The 18,223-nt window shown below is 39.0% G+C and overlaps 1 protein-coding gene across 3 annotated transcripts in view; it reads left to right on the plus strand.

The window, feature by feature from the left end:
• Positions 1-18,223, plus strand: part of ect2 (epithelial cell transforming 2) — an 86,777-nt gene that overhangs the window by 36,845 nt on the left and 31,709 nt on the right. For all 3 annotated transcript variants that reach the window (XM_059651090.1, XM_048541958.2, XM_048541959.2), the window contains 8 exons: positions 1,247-1,366; positions 3,462-3,530; positions 6,416-6,526; positions 7,100-7,196; positions 8,155-8,236; positions 11,177-11,255; positions 11,710-11,829; positions 14,421-14,559. In XM_059651090.1, the coding sequence (XP_059507073.1) occupies positions 1,247-1,366; positions 3,462-3,530; positions 6,416-6,526; positions 7,100-7,196; positions 8,155-8,236; positions 11,177-11,255; positions 11,710-11,829; positions 14,421-14,559 (817 nt within the window). The remainder of the gene's footprint in view (positions 1-1,246; positions 1,367-3,461; positions 3,531-6,415; positions 6,527-7,099; positions 7,197-8,154; positions 8,237-11,176; positions 11,256-11,709; positions 11,830-14,420; positions 14,560-18,223) is intronic.

Below are 18,223 nucleotides of genomic sequence, written 5' to 3' on the forward strand. Positions count from 1 at the left end.
ATACTCAAAGTTTGGCTTCAATTATAAAGGAGCTTAGTTGAATCGCATCTGGAATTCTGCAATTTTGCCCCCATTATCTTGTGTGACGATATTGCTATCGGCTGAATGTGACGTAGGTTCACGAGACTTGTTCCTGGTGTGGCAGGACTGCCCTATGAAGAGAAATTAGGCAAACTGCACTTGAGAGGACCCACAAAATATTTAAAGGAACAGGTGGTGGGTGCAGGTACAATGTTTCCCTTATGGAGTTCAGGACCAGGGACAATTATTGAAAATAACTTTGTTCGAGATGAGGAGAAATCATTTTATTCTGAGGATCATGAACGTTTGGAGTTCTGTACTATAGGGTATTGTGGAGGGTCAGTGCTTTAATTTCTGATGATGAATCTCTACCTTAAACATATCTTGATGTATAAGGCTATTGGGATGTGTGGATGAGTGGGTAAAAGGCACTGAAGTGTTCAATCAGGCATGACCATTTTGAATGGTGGGGTAGGCTTGACTCATTGGCCTACTGCTGTTTCCATGTTCCTTTAAACATCATGTATTCCAAGTGTCCATGAATACAAAACGTTTTGGCACAGTGGTTCTTAAGGGAACATTGACTAATCAGTGTTCTAATTAAAGCACACCTTTCAGGTTAGCTTACTTTTTCTGGGATGTGGACACTCCTGGCCAGTCCCGTATTTTGTTGTCTATCCCCATTTTCCTTTCCATTGAATGGCTCGGCCTTTTCAGAAGGCAGTTAAGAGTGAGCCACATTATTTATAGGTCTGGAGTCTCATATAGGCTAGATCAGGCAGAGTTCACTGATCTTTCTTGTGTGTAGGTGAGCCAGGTGGGTTTTCACAACAATCAGTGATGGTTGTCATGATAGCCATTACTGAGGCAACTGTTATATTGCAGTTAATTTTATTAACTGCAGATGATACAGGTAAAATTCAATGGTGGGATTTTTAACCTGAGATCCTAGGTTTAGGGATTATTCCAGACCCCGGGCATTACCACTAGATGATCGTTTCCCCAATTTAGGATAGATGCCTGTAGTAAAGGGCACTGACTAACTGACTTTCTCTCATATGAATATGAGAGTTTTTAATCGTGGTTTGCAAGTAGTGAAGGAATCCAAATAATTTTCAAAAAGGATGCCCTTTAATTGTAAGTTTCTATTCCTTCTGCTTGTAAATATATCATGAATTTATCAAATTGTGTGCAGATAATACTTCAGTTGCTTGTCCTTTGTTAGCTATTTAAAGTTCCTTTGGAACAAGAGGGTCAACTTGGAGGTCCTATTCTTGCACAAGAAGAAATAAAAACAATATTTGGCAGTATTCCAGACATTTTGGATGTACACACAAAAATTAAAGTAAGTAAAACTTCTGTACAGAAAATACTGAGATTGTATGCAGATAGTCATGAATTGCAATTCATATTAAAATACTCTTGGGTATCAATCCCCAGGGCATGGGGAAGACTTTGAAAATTAATTAACTCACATACCCTGTAAATATTAAGTAATTTTTTTCAACACTGTTAATTAACCTGTTGGGAATATTATGACCTGCCTCTGGGGCAGGTGGGTTTTCAATTCTACCACTCTGCCACCAAAGCCTTAAGTCATTTTTATCTTGACACTTATTAGAAAAACTTTAAACATGCATATTGTGAAATAATGAGTTAAGAGAAACTCGGCGTGTCTTGCAGCATCTGCATTAAAAGAGATGGATTTGACTCCTTCTGATCTGCATGTTGAATAAAGATGTCATTTTGTCTACTTAAAGTGGAGGTTGTTCAGTCTTTAGAAAGCTGTTGTCCTTGTTTCTGGAGTCCCTGGACTCTTGCTGCCTCAAAGCCCATTTTTATAATCAAGTGAATTACTTGGTCCTTGTATCCAACATGAAATGTGAATTAGCAATCCTGTGAACTCCCAACTCCATTCAAAAGTATAACAGCTTATAAAACATTGATGTCCCTGATACTTACAAGACTAACAGTTTACCCATAGCCATTATGCGTGTTCTGTCCGGTATCTATAGATGTGAACAACTTGCACCTTCTTCCCAATAAAGCTGTCTGGGGGTTCCTCTTTAACCTTAACAACTGAGCTACCCAAACAGGTCACACATTCTTCCATTTTACTCTTAGACAACCCCAGGATGTAAAAATGTTTAACTTATGTATTTTTGATAGATTTCTTTGCCTCTGTTTTCCTGTTTTTGTTTAAAGCAGCAACCAACTTGAACCATTTTTTCTTTAATGCAGCATGTAATTGTTTAATATCAAAGTGGTGGCACGGTGGCTCAGTGGTTAGCACTGCAGCCTCACAGCGCCAGGGACTCACGTTCGATTCCAGCCTCGGGTAACTGTCTGTGTGAAGTTTGCACATTCTCCCCGTGCCTGCGTCAGTTTCCTCCGGGTGCTCCGGTTTGCTCCCACAGTCCAAAGATGTACAGGCAAGGTGGATCGGCCATGCTAAATTGCCCGTACTGTTCAGGGGTGTGTGGGTTATAGGGGGATGGGTCTGGGTGGTGATGCTCCAAGGGGCGGTGTGGACTTGTTGGGCTGAAGGGCCTGATTCCACACTGCAGGGAATCTAATCTAATCTAAAGCAGAGGAATTTTCTTGTATAACCTAAAACGTAAGCATAAGCCATATGTTATGCATCACCTTAGTCAAAAATGATAATAAAATTCTACTGTTCTGCTTAATTTATCCACACAGATGTCTGTCACGATAGAGGCCTACTTTCTGCAGACCCTTCTGTATTAGTGCAAAATTTGTGCACCTTCAAGGAATCTATCATTGTAGAATTGCAGTTTCTGCTAGTTGCCTGAGATATCCTGTGGAAATGAACAACCAGTGCCATTTGTCTGCACAGTTCCACCTGCTTCCCCATCTCCCCACTCTCTGAAAAGCATGCGCTACCTCCGCCCCTCAAAACATGCCCTCCATCAGTCATACCAAACAATGCACTCCCTCCCTTCTTCCAATAAAACACCTTCCTTCTTCCCTTCCATACCCCTGCATGTCCTCCCCACAGGCCCTATCCATCAGGCTCTCTCTCTCTCTTCTCTCCCCTCCTCCTGCACCCCCCCCACCCCATCACTGCAGGTCCACTCTCCAATGTCCTGCAGTCCCCTCCTTTCCTCCCTCTCACTCAATTCGTAGAGCTATGTTGACCTGTTTGTCAGCAATGCAGCACATCCCTTTTTTTTGAATTGAGAAACTACCTGTACCACATGATTACAATTGCATTTTTACTAAAAGACTTTGTCAAGGGTTTTATTAAGTTCCCTGACATAATCCTGATCATGATTCCTATATCTGACAATTTTCTCTCTCTATTTGGAATGTTGATGACTTCTCAATGTTTGTTTTGGCATGTATGTTCCACTTTGTACTGAAGTATATAAATCAGCATTTTACAGCACATCTTAATGGCATTTTGTTTTGTTCCCTAGACTGATCTTGAGGAACTTATTTTGAATTGGTCAGAAAACCACAGTATAGGTGCTGTTATACAAAAATATGTAAGTATTTTAAAAGTTTTTTTTACTTTTAAAGAGAAAATTCAACCCCTCCCAGTCTGGTAATGGCTGCAAATTTCTAATTGAGCTCTTCATTCTAAGGAATTGAATTTCAGCAGAGGAGGCTGCATTTCACCCAGTGACCCTAGTCTAGGGAAGGGGAATGATTCACATTTCTCCTGACTGTTTGTTTGTTTTTCAGTTTTCAGTTGAAAGCAGGATCAGACAAATCCAATGTGGCCAATTTTCATACTAAAGTAGTTTACGTAATAAGTTCAGTTAAGCTCGCAAGTAACGTGTTTACTGAAGCTCAGTTTGACTTCTGTCAAGATCACTTAGTTTCAGACCTTGCCACTGCCTCAATCTAAACATATGCTAAAGATTTGAATGCTAGATATAAGGAGTGATACCCTTGAGGGAAGGATTCCTGGTAAAATTGGTATCTGTGGGAATTGGTATGAGGGAGCTTACCCTGACTGGTGTCATATTCAATACAGGGTTAGGTAATTGGCTTCCAAAAGAAGCCATCAAGATAACAAAATAACCGATATCACTGCAGGAGCTCCAGTGTTGGAGCCCAAAAATCTTCAGCTGATTCACGATGACCTTTCTATGCAATGAACTCTGCCAATGAAGCAATTGTGTTGCACGCTGTAGATCTTGGATAAAATCAGACTTGAACTAAGGGGCAAATAGCTTTCATGCCACACAGCTGCTGAGCAGTCTCCAAGTAAACCCTTTTCTCTCCTTGTCTCGTAATTGCCTAAATCGTTAAAAATCCCACAATAAAATTTCCTTGGACCCTCATTGACACAAAGTGGACCAGCCCTGTAAATAGTTACAAGGGTTGCATGTGGGATGGTCCTATAATTAAACAGGAACAGGGACAGTTTAGTATACAGTGAAGCTATAGACTGTTTTCTTTAAGCCTGTTTTCAAAGTTTGGACTGCTCTTATTGCCACCATTAGACAATGGATGGTATGGAACTATATTGCTTGTTGAAATACTCAAATTCCTTGCTGATAAATGGTGGCCTGTTGCTTGTGACCAACAACTCCAGAATTCCATGTCTTGCAAAAGATGCTCACAAATTTTCAATTGTCTATGCATGACTAAATATTTTGAATAGGCATCTGCAATGACTAAAAACATAGAGCCCATAAAAGGGCATTATCAACATGGAACAAAGTCCAGACTTTACTGGGCCACTTCTAAGAATTGCATATTCTGCTCCGAGGGACTCACTTGATTCTTGAGCTTGTCCTGCATCTACAAGGCACAAGCCAGGAACATGATGAAAATATCTCTGTTTGCGTGGATAAATTCAATCCTGACGATATTCAGGAAGATGAATACCATCCAGGGCAGACAGACCACTTGATTGTTAACCCATCCACAATATCAGACTTCACTGACTGGTAGAGGCGTAAATGTGTCTAATATCTGCACAATGGACTGCAGCAACGTGTCAATGGTTCTTCAGCACATTCCAAATCCATGACCTCTACTGCTGTATCAAATTATGGTTCTCACCTCTTCTGATGTCAATATCTGTGGGGTGAGGCATTCTGCAGATATGCTCTGTACTGCTCCCAGAAGTCTTATTCATTTTTGCTGATCTGTAATGAAATTGTGTTTCTTGCTTTCATGAAATAAATCATTGTTAATTAAGAGCCATGCTTTCTTCTGTAAAGATGACAGTGGTGTATCCTCTGCTTTTGGTAATTAGATTGGCCCCAGACAAAGGAGGATTGGTGGCAGTGACCTACCTCCAATAACCTTTTAGTCTGAACCACATACTGACACAGGCTACAGATAACATGTCAGTAATCTCATTTGGTAATATCACAACTATCATCTTGAATAAGGGCAGAAGGTGCATGGCAAACTGCCACTTGCAAGTTTCCTTCTAATTTACACAGCATCCTTAGAAATATCTCACTATGTTTCTTCTTCAATGCTGGGTCAAAAGCCTAGAATTTCCAACTCAAAGCATTCTTGAGGTGTACTCTACATGAACTGCATTGGTTTAAGAAAGTGGCTTACTGCTGTTTTCCTGGGCAACTCAACACTGGCAAGGTTGGTATTTATTGCTTATGATGCCCTCATTCTGAGTTATTTTTCTTATTTTAAGTAAATATTTTTGAACATTTTTGACATCCTGAATTCAGCTTACAAGGACAATATCTGGACTGGAAGGTTTGAGTTATCAGGAGAGGTTGGATGGGCTGGGACTTTTTCCACTGGAGTGTAGGAGACAGACGGATATATAAAATCATGACAGGCCTAGATAAGGTAAATAGATGACTGCTTTTCTGTTTGGTAGGAGAGTCTAAAACTAAAGGAATAGGTTTAAGGTGAGGGGGGAGAGATGCACAAGAACCCAAAGGGGCATTTTTTTTTTGAGTGGTAAGCCACTGGAACAGCTGCTAGAGGAAGTGGTGGAAGTGAATACAATTTCATCATTTAAGAAACATTTAGACAGGTACATGGATGAGATAGGTATGGAGGAATATGGACCAAATATAAGTAAATAGGACGAGTTTAAATTGTGAAAACTGGGCAGCATGGAAAAGTTGGGCCAAAGGGCCTGTTTCCATACTGTAGACCTCTAAATGTTTTCTCTTGGAGCTGCAGTTGGGTTTAAAAACTGTTATGATAAATATGGTTAAACTCTGAAGGATTCATTGGACAGAAGTTCCTACAGCTGTGTAACACCAAGGAATCCTGACGTATTTAAGCAGAAGATTTCAAAATGGTCCTTTATTGCAACGACCAAAGTCCTTGTGTGCTCAATGAACACTTTTTAGTCATCAACTTAAATATTAGCTGAGTTGTTTTACATTTGATGCAATGGATACATATTGAAATTGGTGTTTTTTTTCAGTCAAAGGACTTGGTGAAGACCTATCCTCCATTTGTGAACTTCTTTGAAATGAGCAAAGATACTATTGGGAAGTGTGAAAGGCAGAAACCAAGGTTTCATGCCTTCTTAAAGGTATGAGCCTTATTTGACACATCTGTATACCCTGGTTTCTATTTACCTGGAACCATCGACAATGAATTCAGCTGACTACTTCATATACATGTTCATACTGAAAGCTGCTTCCGAAGTAATGTTTTCACTCTGTCTAAAGAAGAGTCATGTGAGGCTCGAAACATTAACTTCTTTTCTCTCCGCGGATGCTGCCAGATCTGCTGTTTTCTGTTTCCATTTTAGATTTCCAAAATCCACTCTGTTTGTTTAAGAAGGACGTTAAATATTTCATCTGGCAAACCTCTTTAAAATAGCTGTGGGACAAGATGACTAGGATGGAAGATTTCAGCTAACAATTTTCCTTCATCTGAAAGATGTTTGCCTCCTATAATGTAGAAAGATATCTACCTTTGCATGACAATTGTGCACAACAGCTGTAAATAACTCATCACAACGGGACAGTTTGTAATTTCTTGACGTTAAAAATTTAAATGAGACTTATTTTAGCGTTTCAAAGTTAATTGACAGGTCAATCATTTTCTGACAAGAATTTTTTATAAAGTTTTTCTTTTATTCCCCTCATCTTCTGTACAGATTAATCAAGCTAAACCTGAATGTGGTCGCCAGAGCCTGGCTGAATTGCTTATCCGGCCTGTGCAGAGGTTGCCAAGTGTGGCGTTGCTGTTGAATGGTACTGAAAATCTTGGAAATGTTAATGTAGAGTGTTTTCACAATGCACAAATTAGTCTGGACAATCCAAACTCTTTCCTTTTAACCATAATCTGTATCAAAATCTATTTGTGATTTCAACCAAAACTCAAGTCTCTCTTTCAAAGGTTTTGCATACCTGCTATAAGAAATAGTTATGTAGTGTCGTTAGTTCAATTCATCTGTTTAGAGCTGTTAAATGACATACCTCTGGAGCAAGTAGGAATTGAACCCGGGCCTCCTGGTTCAGAGATACAGACACTACTCCCGTATTAATCAACGTATAACTGATTTCTTTATACATTACATTTGAAAGCTAAGGTTTGAAGCACATATTTTAATTAGTAGACCAGACCTGGCAAGATGACAGACTTCCTTACCTAAAGGGCATTAGTGAACCAGAGGTTTTTACATCAGTTGAAAGCTGCCTGGTTGTTTCACAATTTCTTTAGCTCAAATGTCACCATTTGATTTTGTGGGATTCAAGCCTAATGTTCTGTGTGTGGTTCTGGGTCACTAATTACATTACTACTACAACACCTCCCTACTGTTGTGGACAGTTGCACTTGGCTACAGGTAAATTGATGAGAATTAAGTTTAAAAAGGTTTTATTGGTTCCCTTGCTTTCTGCTGACCCAGTCTAGTGACAATGCTGTTTACTGATCCAACAAGCCAAGTCCTAGCTTTGTTTTTGAGCTCGTCTTAGTATTGATGCCCTACCTAGATAGCAATTTGTGTCCTTGCCACATTATAATTTCTTCTAACTGCTGTTAAACTTGCAGTCCTGATTTAATTAACTGAATGAGGGCTGATAATGTATCTCACTTAAAGGTTGGCCTGATGCATGACTTCTATATCTGCTTAGCATGATTTGAATCTAACTTTAATTTCGTATTTGTTAGTTGCCTTGTGGTTTAACTCCAATTTATCTTTTTGCTTAGACCTTCGCAAGCATACCGATGACGATAATCCTGACAAAGTCAGTTTGGAAAATGCAATTGAGCTGCTAAAAGAAGTAATGACGTAGGTTCTGATCTTTACTTTTAAACAAATGATGTATTGATAGTTAATTGACCAGGGCAGTGTCCTCCTTTTAAACACTGCGTTATACAAATGGTCAAAAATGTATGAGTGTTGTACTGAATGGGTGGTTTTATGACAAGCTTAGATTTTATTCATTGTTCACATTCGTTATGGTTCTAGCCTCTATATTGCTTGTTGCTAACTCAGGATGTTTTTATTTGCGTTCTTGCAATCTATTTCTTATTTTTGGTGCCCTCAAAAACACTTCCTGTTTTTTGCATACTTGTACTGTCTCTTCTTTGCAAATCATGGTTTTTGGACATGGGGACCTTCACTCTCTGGGTTTTAGTTTGCTTCCTCCAATCCCAAAAGTTTAAGTTAAATTTGTCAGCCATGTGGTTTTGAATTTTTAATTGATTTTAAAAATAGCTGTTGGATGGCTATAGGGAAGTCCTTTTAGGTAAAAATAAAATCAGAAAATTGGGTAAAAACCATTTGCGATACAGTCTCTAAACTTCTTAAAAAAAGAAATTCTCAATTTGCTCAAAGCTGTTTGAAGTTTTTAAGAATATTCATTTATTTTCTAATGTAGGCAAATATAGCCGTCAAGTTGTGCCAACACAGTGTCATCAGAAGTGAGATGAATAACCAGTTAGTTGATCTGTTTTGGTGGTACACTGCGAGCACTCCGTCTTGAACTTATTATTGAACTTGTATCAACACAAATAGACAGATGTGGTCTGGATCATAGATCGTAGAAACCCTACCCTTCGGCCCAACAAGTCCACACCGAACCTCAGAGCATCCCACCCAGACCCCATCCCCCTGAAACCTACCTAATATACACATCCCTGAACACTATGGGCAATTTAGCATGGCCAATCCACCTAGCCCGCACATCTTTGGACTGTGGGAGGAACCGGAGCACCTGGAGGAAACTCATGAAGGCATGGGGAGAATGTGCAAACTCCATACAGACAGTTGCCTGAGGCTGGAATCGAACCCAGGTCCCTGGCACTGTGAGGCAGTTGTGCTAACCACTGAGCAACTGTGCCACCCCACTTGCTTGATTTAATATTATTCCGAAAAAGCAATGCTAACATTTAAAATTTGGATGCTTCTGACGAGTGTGCTTCCTCTTTAGCATACCTGATAATTTTGAAAGAATTAGTTAATTGCTGTGTTAAAATGAATTCACAATATTGTACTGTATGGAGTTATAGCTTACTGAAAGGGTACAGTATGGACATTTGGATGTTATTGAAGTGCTCCCTTTAGCTGGAAACTAGCTAATATTTTGGAGTTCATGATGGTAATTGGATTGACTCAAACTAGGAAAGTAAACATATTTTAATCATATTTGGCCTATCATCTCTGCACAAACTCTCTAAATGAGCATTATGACTCTGTGCCAGTTTACTTCCATTTTCCCATATCCCCCCAGACATTGTCTCTGTTCACAAAATTATCTAATGCTGTCCTGACTCTATCGATTGAACCTGCTTCTATGACACTGCTCGGCAGTCCATCTTGAGCTACTTGATTTGAGAAGGTTTCTTTGTTTCCACATGTTGCATTTTTCTTCTTGTGCCAATCACTTTACATCTGTACCCTGTCATTCTCAATTCTTTTGATTGGGATTTTTTTTTCCCTGTCTGCCTTGTGCAACCACTTAAGATTTTTAAAATATGATAACTTGAAATAAAAGATGCTCGGGATTAATTTCTCTTTACTGCATACAATATATGTAAAACCCCAGATGACAAAGCGTGGAGCTGGATGAACACAGCAGGCCAAGCAGCATCTCGGGAGCACAAAAGCTGTCGTTTCGGGCCTAGACCCTTCTTCAGAGAGGGGGATGGGGAGAGGGTTCTGGAATAAATCGGGAGAGGGGGGAGGTGGACCGAAGATGGATAGAGGAGAAGTTAGGTGGAGAGGAGTGTATAGGTGGGGAGGTAGGGAGGGGATGGGTCAGTCCAGGGAAGACTGACAGGTCAAGGAGGTGGGATGAGGTTAGTAGGTAGGAAATGGAGGTGCGGCTTGAGGTGGGAGGAAGGGATGGGTGAGAGGAAGAACAAGTTAGGGAGGCAGAGACAGGCTGGGCTGGTTTTGGGATGCAGTGGGGGGAGGGGAAGAGCTGGGCTGGTTTGGGATGCGGTGGGGGAAGGGGAGATTTTGAAGCTGGTGAAGTCCACATTGTGATACCATTGGGCTGCAGGGTTCCCAAGCGGAATATGAGTTGCTGTTCCTGCAACCTATTCCGCTTGGGAACCCTGCAGCCCAATGGTATCAATGTGGACTTCACCAGCTTCAAAATCTCCCCTTCCCCCACCACATCCGAAAACTAGCCCAGTTCGCCCCCTCCCCCCACTGCATCACACAACCAGCCTAGACATCCCCTCCACCCACTGCATCCCAAAACCAGCCCAGCCTGTCTCTGCCTCCCTAACCTGTTCTTCCTCTCACCCATCCTTTCCTCCCACCTCAAGCCACACCTCCATTTCCTAGCTACTAACCTCATCCCACCTCCTTGACCTGTCCGTCCTTCCTGGACTGACCTATCCCCTCCCAACCTCCCCGCCAATACGCTCCTCTCCACCTATCTTCTTTTCTCTCCATCTTTGGTCCACCTCCCCCTCTCTCCCTATTTATTCCAGTTCCCCCTCTTCTCCCCCACCCCCCCCCCCCCCCACCCCCTCTGATGAAGGGTCTAGGCCCGAAACGTCAGCTTTTGTGCTCCTGAGATGCTGCTTGGCCTGCTGTGTTCATCCAGCTCCACACTTTGTTATCTTGGATTCTCCAGCATCTGCAGTTCCCATTATCTCTATGTAAAACCCTGTCTGTTTTGATCAGTGTTCTGAAAGCTGAATGCAAATGCACCAAGAATTTTCAGTCTTCCATCTTCGTATTTTATGTTCAAGTAAATTTGTTACTTTTTAGGCATATCAATGAAGATAAAAGGAAAACTGAAGGTCAACGACAAATCTTTGATGTTGTCTATGAAGTAGATGGTTGTCCTGTAAGTACATAACTGCTTTAATGTAACTACAGCTGTGTGCTTTTTGATCTACTGGACGAGTTGGGATGTCACCGATTGTACTTCTAATTTTTTTATAATTTCCTGCAATTTTCCTTTTGAAACCTGCTGGTGGACTCAGAAGAATTTCATACTGTGACTAAGTCTAACTACATGGGCAAAGTTTCTGATTTGTAACTGCAGTAGATGGATGATTTGTAATGTGTCCCCAACTAATTTCACAATGTTAGTGAACCATTTCACAGTGGCCAATATCTGATGTCAATGCTTGAAGTTTGTGCTCTTTTTCATCTAATTTGTCATTTGATGCTTGTGTGCAAAATGGTCACTTGTTGCTTTATGCCTTAAAATGGTAAAAAGTTGTTTATAATGCAATTTTTTGAGGAAAATAGCCTTGTTCATGATATCAAGTAATTTCCTTTTGCCTTTTATATAGGCCAACTTATTGTCATCTCACCGCAGTCTTGTCCAGCGAGTTGAGACCATTGTGTTAGATGATGACTTGTGCGACCGCGGTGAACAGGTCACATTATTCTTATTCAATGACTGTCTGGAGGTAAGAGTACTCGTTTCTTCAGTTCTGAGAAAGGTGTGTAACTGACTAAGTTGAATTCTATTTGCAATAATCATTGCATGGCACAGATACAAACAGGGTTGATGTACATTAGCTTGTAAAATAAATCTTTGTATATCCAAAATTTTGTGTGACTTGAAAGGACAATCAATTGGATAATACAACATGAAATTGATGCCACTTACTTGTGTGGATAAAAACTCTTTGAGGCATTCACATTTTTCTTTTGGAGTATATCATTTTTAAAGATTCAGCAGACTGTCCCTAATGACAAAATTCTCAACTGTTTTGGACTTGAAACATCTTTACATTTGACCTCCAATAGTGGAAGATCTTGTGAATGGAAACAACAATAGTACAAACATGTTATCCTCCTTATCTTCAGAACTACTTCCATAAAGTATTGGACTACAATTGATGCAGGCCCACAAGATAGTCAGAAATTCAATACTGGCTAGCTGTCTGAAAATATTGATCATTCGGCATTTGATTCGTTCAAATTCCATGACTTGAGTTACAAAATCGACCAAGATGTTTTTGAGAAACTGTACCCACATGTTAAGTTACATGTTCAAGTTTCTGCTAAGACTTAATGTGCAAGATCACATATTCTAAGCCTTTAGCAGACCATTGCAGTCATTACAAAATGCAATAGTTTTCTTCCTTACCTAATACAGTTAATGGATGTAGCCGAAGATGGGTTTACTGACAAGATGTCAGCCTTTCTGATAACAGTATCCGTACCTTCATCTGTGAGTGATTTGGTGTTCAAAATTGGTACAAACTGCTTCATTCACAATTGTTATGATGCACAAGGAGCCCATTCAACGCTGAGTCTCTGAATGAGCATCATGATTTAATGCCATTCTCCCGACCTTTCCTTTGAACTCTGGATATTATTTCAGTTCAAATAATCATTTGATGTCTTTCTGAATGACAGTTGAGCCTGCTTCCACTGCACTTTCACACAATGCATTGCAGACCTGAACCATTTGCTATGTGAAAAATGCTTTTTCTCACATTGCATTTACTACTTTTGTGGATCACTTCAACCCTCTCGTTCCTGATCTTACAAATAGGAACAGCTTCTCTCTTCTATTCTATCCAGATCCCTCATGATTTTTAAAATTTTGAATAAGTCTCCTTTGCTGCTGCCTTTCCAAGGGAAACAGTCCCAACTTCTGCAATATATCTTCTAACTGAAGTTTCTTATTCCTGGAATTATCCTTGAAAACGTCTTCCCCACTTCTTTGCAATGCATTCACATCCTTCCTGGTGTATGGCACTCAGAACTGTATACAATACTCCAGCTGAGTTTTACCTCGTGTCTTATACAGATTTGGCATAAGATTTCTGTTCTTGTCAATGCCACTACTCAGAAGACCTAGGATACCATTTGAATTACTGACAGTTGCCTCCTATCAAGGGTATACACATCAGCTCTTTGCTGGATATCCTCGAGCATAGTACCTTTAGTTTATATAGTCTGTCCAATTTCTTTCTACCAGAATGCATTCACTTCATACTTCTCTACTTTAAACTTCATCTGCCTACGTCAGCAACTTGCCTTTGCAGAATTTTAAAGAAAAGGACAATGTACTTCTCATAGTTTACAATGTTTCCATGTTTTGTATCATTTGCAAACATTGAAATTGTTCCCTTGATCCAAAGTCAAGATTATCTAATATATCCAATTGCTATTTAAAGTTTTTGAAGACTTGTAGCTCGGGTTGTGGATGAAGTGTAGACTTGCTTGCTGAGGCTGGTGTGTTTAATTGCAGATGTTTTGTTGTCTTGCTAGATAACATTGTCAGCGTCCTCCAGTGAAGTGCTGGTGTTCTTTTCTACTTGTTATTTATATGCCTTGGTTTACTGGGGTGGTTGGCATCACTTTCATACAATCAAACACCAGCTTAGCAAGCAAGTCTACAACCCCATATTGCTATCTAAATTCACTCCTCCGTTATTGTGTCTCAAAGATTCTGTACTGACAAGGTGCTTTGCAATTGTTGAGCTTATCCTTCAGCTCTACTTGAGATCCTGTGGTGTACAAATTGGTTTCTTTGTAAATTACATGTTTTTAATCAAAAGTTAAACTCTTCCAGCTAATACGTGTGCACCAACAAAACGGATGCACTGTTTGGGGGGGCGGGGAACTTTCAAGCCAGAACTGTTGGCAGGATTTTGCTTTTGGGCATTGCCAGTTTGTGAATTGAATCTTGATTCAACATAAGGTTGCAGAAAGATGGGTGCAGGTGATTTTGGTCATTATTTTATTTGTTTGAAATTGTGCCTTTTTTGTGGTTTAACTGATTATCCTGGCATACATGATTAGAAAATCTAGTCATGTTTTTATTAAGTGTTATTTTTCTTTTTAAAACTTAGCATAATTTGACGTAATGAGCTTTTTTATTGTTCCTCTGTAATGGTGAAGATTTTAAGTGCATAGACATGAAACAGTTTGGGTTTATCTTTCAAAATACTAATTATCTTTTGCAGCCGTGAAATCTTATGTGAAAGAACAATTGCTTGCTTTGTCTTACGCACCTGATGTGGCTAAAATTTCATTACAGATTGCAAGAAAGCGCCATAAAGTAATTAGTTCTTTCAAGAGTCCTCATGGTCAAACGCGTCCCCCTGCCTCTCTGAAACACATTATGCTAATGCCTCTTTCCCAGATAAAGAGAGTACTGGATATTAAGGAGACTGATGGTTAGTACAAACATTAATGGAGATTAAGCTTTTAAATGTATTTTGTTTTATTTCTCCTTGCTGCTTTGCAACATGTTGGAAAAGTTTTCTTGAAATTATAGGTAGAAATGTTTAAATATTTTGATGTATCCATTTTGCTTGTGGTATGCAAGATGTACCTATTGTTTGTTACATATTTTTTGTCATTGGTTTTGGCAACAGGAAAGGAAGCAAGAATTACCATGTATTCCAAGTAATTAGACTGTACTCAGAGACACAAAGTTATATAGCACTGAAACAGACTCTTTCATCCAATTCAGCTATGCTGACCGGGTTTCCCAAACTAAAGTAGCCCCATTTGGCCAACGTCCTCACAACTTTTTCACCCAAGTTCAATAACAAATTCATCAACAGGGATATAATCATACCATAAAAATAACATATTGTTATGCTTAGGACTGTCCCCTTTTCTTGTGAGGAATAATCATCAAAATGTTGGAGTCCTGATCTTATGCTGCAGGATTTAATTGCTTCAGGACAATGTTACCCAGGAAAATTGTCCAGATCTATAAAATATTGCAGTAACCTGCATCAGTTGACAATACTGACAGATTATGACAGGCTTGGATTTGCATCTGGAAGCCTTTAAATTTTTTTATTATAGAAAAGTGATTACTACTTGAGTTTAAGACAACTGTCTGTTCATATATTCTCAATGACTACAAATATTTTCATATTGATATCATTGCGCATTATAACTACTGATATTTATTTAAAGGTAGTCTTTTGGGGAATATCTATTTACTTCATGTCACTAGAGATATTCAGTGTTCACTACAGCCATGCAACACTACATAATGTACACTCTCCTTCAAATTGGGCAACAGCACAGTTAACAGTTTCCATTACTATTGTGAACTCTTTTTTTGCTAAGTTTTAAAAAGAAAAATAACACTTAATAAAAACATGACTAGATTTTCTAATCATGTATGCCAGGATAATCAGTTAAACCACAAAAAAGGCACAATTTCAAACAAATAAAATAATGACCAAAATCACCTGCACCCATCTTTCTGCAACCTTATGGTTGTTGTATGGTGTCTTTCATTACTCTCACTTGAGTGGCCAACATTCATGTTTAAGTTAGTGCAAGTTTTCAGGCACCTTGTAAGGAATAATACAGTCAAGTCCAATATTGTCCTGGCACAATAAATTGATGTGATACTAAGGTTCCTTTTGAAATGAGGGGTTGCAATGTCCTAAGTTTTTTACTGTTGTTTTGACAATCCCAGATTAAGTTGCTTAAAAAATTACTGCCATACAGGAGACAAGTCAATAAAAAATATTACTCTTTGCTGAGATCTCCTTATATACATTCAGCTTTTTAAAAACTCTTTGCTTTTATGTTACTTTCAGAGGGCAATTAGTTTCCAGAAGTGATGATATTAGAATGCGATTGTACAAAAGTACCATGTGCCTGAAGTTGATGGAAAAACAAGGATTTGAAGGGAAAGGTGGCCTCAGACACAATATTCTAGTGTGACTAACTGTCCAGATTCTTTGGCTCAGTCAAAAGTAATTTGAAATCTGTCTTGTAGTATTTGGCCTTTAAAGTGGCCTTAAAGGTACACCCTCAAAGCATGTAAATTTTGATTCATCCTGCAATATTGAGCTTTTGTATTTTGAACCTGTTCAAAAAGACAATAGTCAATTACTAGAGCTTCTGTCATCACCATTCCCAAATGAATGCAGATTCCGTGCATCAGCTCATGAGGAAGGCAGCGATGTTAACTGTCAAACAGTAAGAGTAGAATAGCAAAACGCCAAGGCCCCTGCATTGAGAGGTCGTTAACAACCTGGGGCCGATGTGGGATTATCTTCATTTGTAGATGTATCAAAAATGAATGAAGATTTTCAACAAAAAGATCAACACATATAGGCCTAAAGCCCATAAGACATCAACTTTATCAGCAAGCGCTGATAGCTGCAAACATGTCTTCAAATAGTGATGCATAATGCATGAATAAACAGAAACAGACTTCAGTATAGATTTTCTGATCAGTTTTCAAAATTGACAAGCTGCTCAATGTAAATACTAAAATACTGTGATACAGCATCAAAACATTGGTCTGTTTGTCAACAAAAGACTGTAGCTAATACTGGAGGATCTAGAATATCAATGTAGATTATGATTAATGAGGGACGAATATACAAATTATAGAAAATTAGGAAATACACCAGGGATAGTGATAGCTATTCAAACAGTAGCAATTGAAAGCCAGATATATAGTGTAATGATACTATGTCTTTGAGATACGTTCTGTCCAGTTTCTCTTGCAGAGGAGTGTTTTCACGGTGGTGCTGAAATGTCTCTAGACAGTCAGTGGTGAACAATTTTGACTTCTCCCTGTGTTTTTTTTAAGCAAGACAAATTAATCATGAGTGGGCGGGGTCAGACTCTCTCAGACCCAAAAAAGGACTTTAGTTTTGCTTTCAGTTAGTTGGTATTTTTTGCTGGCTGTTGGAACTGAAAGCTTGTGTTTGCTGCTACTAGAGTGAACCCCTTGACAGAGGGTATTCTCTTTTTTAAAAAAAATCAAAAGGGCAGATTGTTTTTGTTTCCTTTCTGCCAGACTGGAGAGAGACAGCACATGAGATTAATAACTGTTGCTAAATTGCCTTTGCCAAGGATATGTTTATGGGATGCTGTCTATATTAGAACAGTTAATGAATAGTGGCCAAATAATATATTATCTTGTTAAGTATTTCAATAGTGTAAAGTTATGCTAATTATTATTCTTCACTGCATTTTAACGGTGCTGTAAGAATAAAGTGTGCTTTGATTCAAGCTTAGTGGCAGAGCAATCAAATTCTATCTGGAATACAGTGCCTTACAATTTTTTTAAAAGCAAGTTAGGTTTTAGGCTGTTTCCACAATATACTTGATATGGGGGGTGAATTTGTCTGCTCTATAACACTAGCTATAGGTAAACATTTTTATATAGTCGGCATGTAACAATACAAGTTTAAAACTTTGATCCCCTTTTAAACATCTCCTTATTTTTGCTCTGTCTGTTTGCAAAGATCATAGGCATGGAAAACTGTGAAGCAGTTCAGTGTTCCCTATTTACAATGTGCTGAGATTCTTCTGCTTGTCTGAATGTGTCTTTTTTTGCCTCTGCAGTTTTTCTTCAGGTGCTTCCACTGCCTTGCAAGAGATATAAGGTGGCTAATTTGCTTATAAAAGGTCTCTGACTTGTCAGTTAAAAGTCATTGCTTGCAATTGCTGAAGGAAAGGTTGAACTGGTCTTTTTCATGTTTAAAATGAGTTTTCAGTGCAGAGAACAGATGGATATCGAGAACCATTCACCACATTTGGTTGGCAGGCAAAAGGTTTTTGTCTTTCATAACTGGTCATTAGTCCATAGACCAATAAACTTTCTGTTGCCCAGCTCCATCTGTGTACAAAATCCTCCTCCAATTAATCTGCAACTACTTGAACTATTGCTTGTTCAAACGGATTATTCCCCAGTGCTTGCTGTAAGTGTTAGGTAACTCTCTTTTCAAAATATGCAGCAGTCTTTTAAAATGTTGGTTTTAAAACAGTTTTTTGTCCCTTTAGTCCATAGTTTTAAGAAGCATAAAAGTAAAAATATGGTCTTTACATTTATGCTTGGTAAAAAAT

This window comes from Stegostoma tigrinum, chromosome 14 (genome assembly GCF_030684315.1).
Source record: "Stegostoma tigrinum isolate sSteTig4 chromosome 14, sSteTig4.hap1, whole genome shotgun sequence".
Classification (NCBI taxonomy): Eukaryota; Metazoa; Chordata; class Chondrichthyes; order Orectolobiformes; family Stegostomatidae; genus Stegostoma; species Stegostoma tigrinum.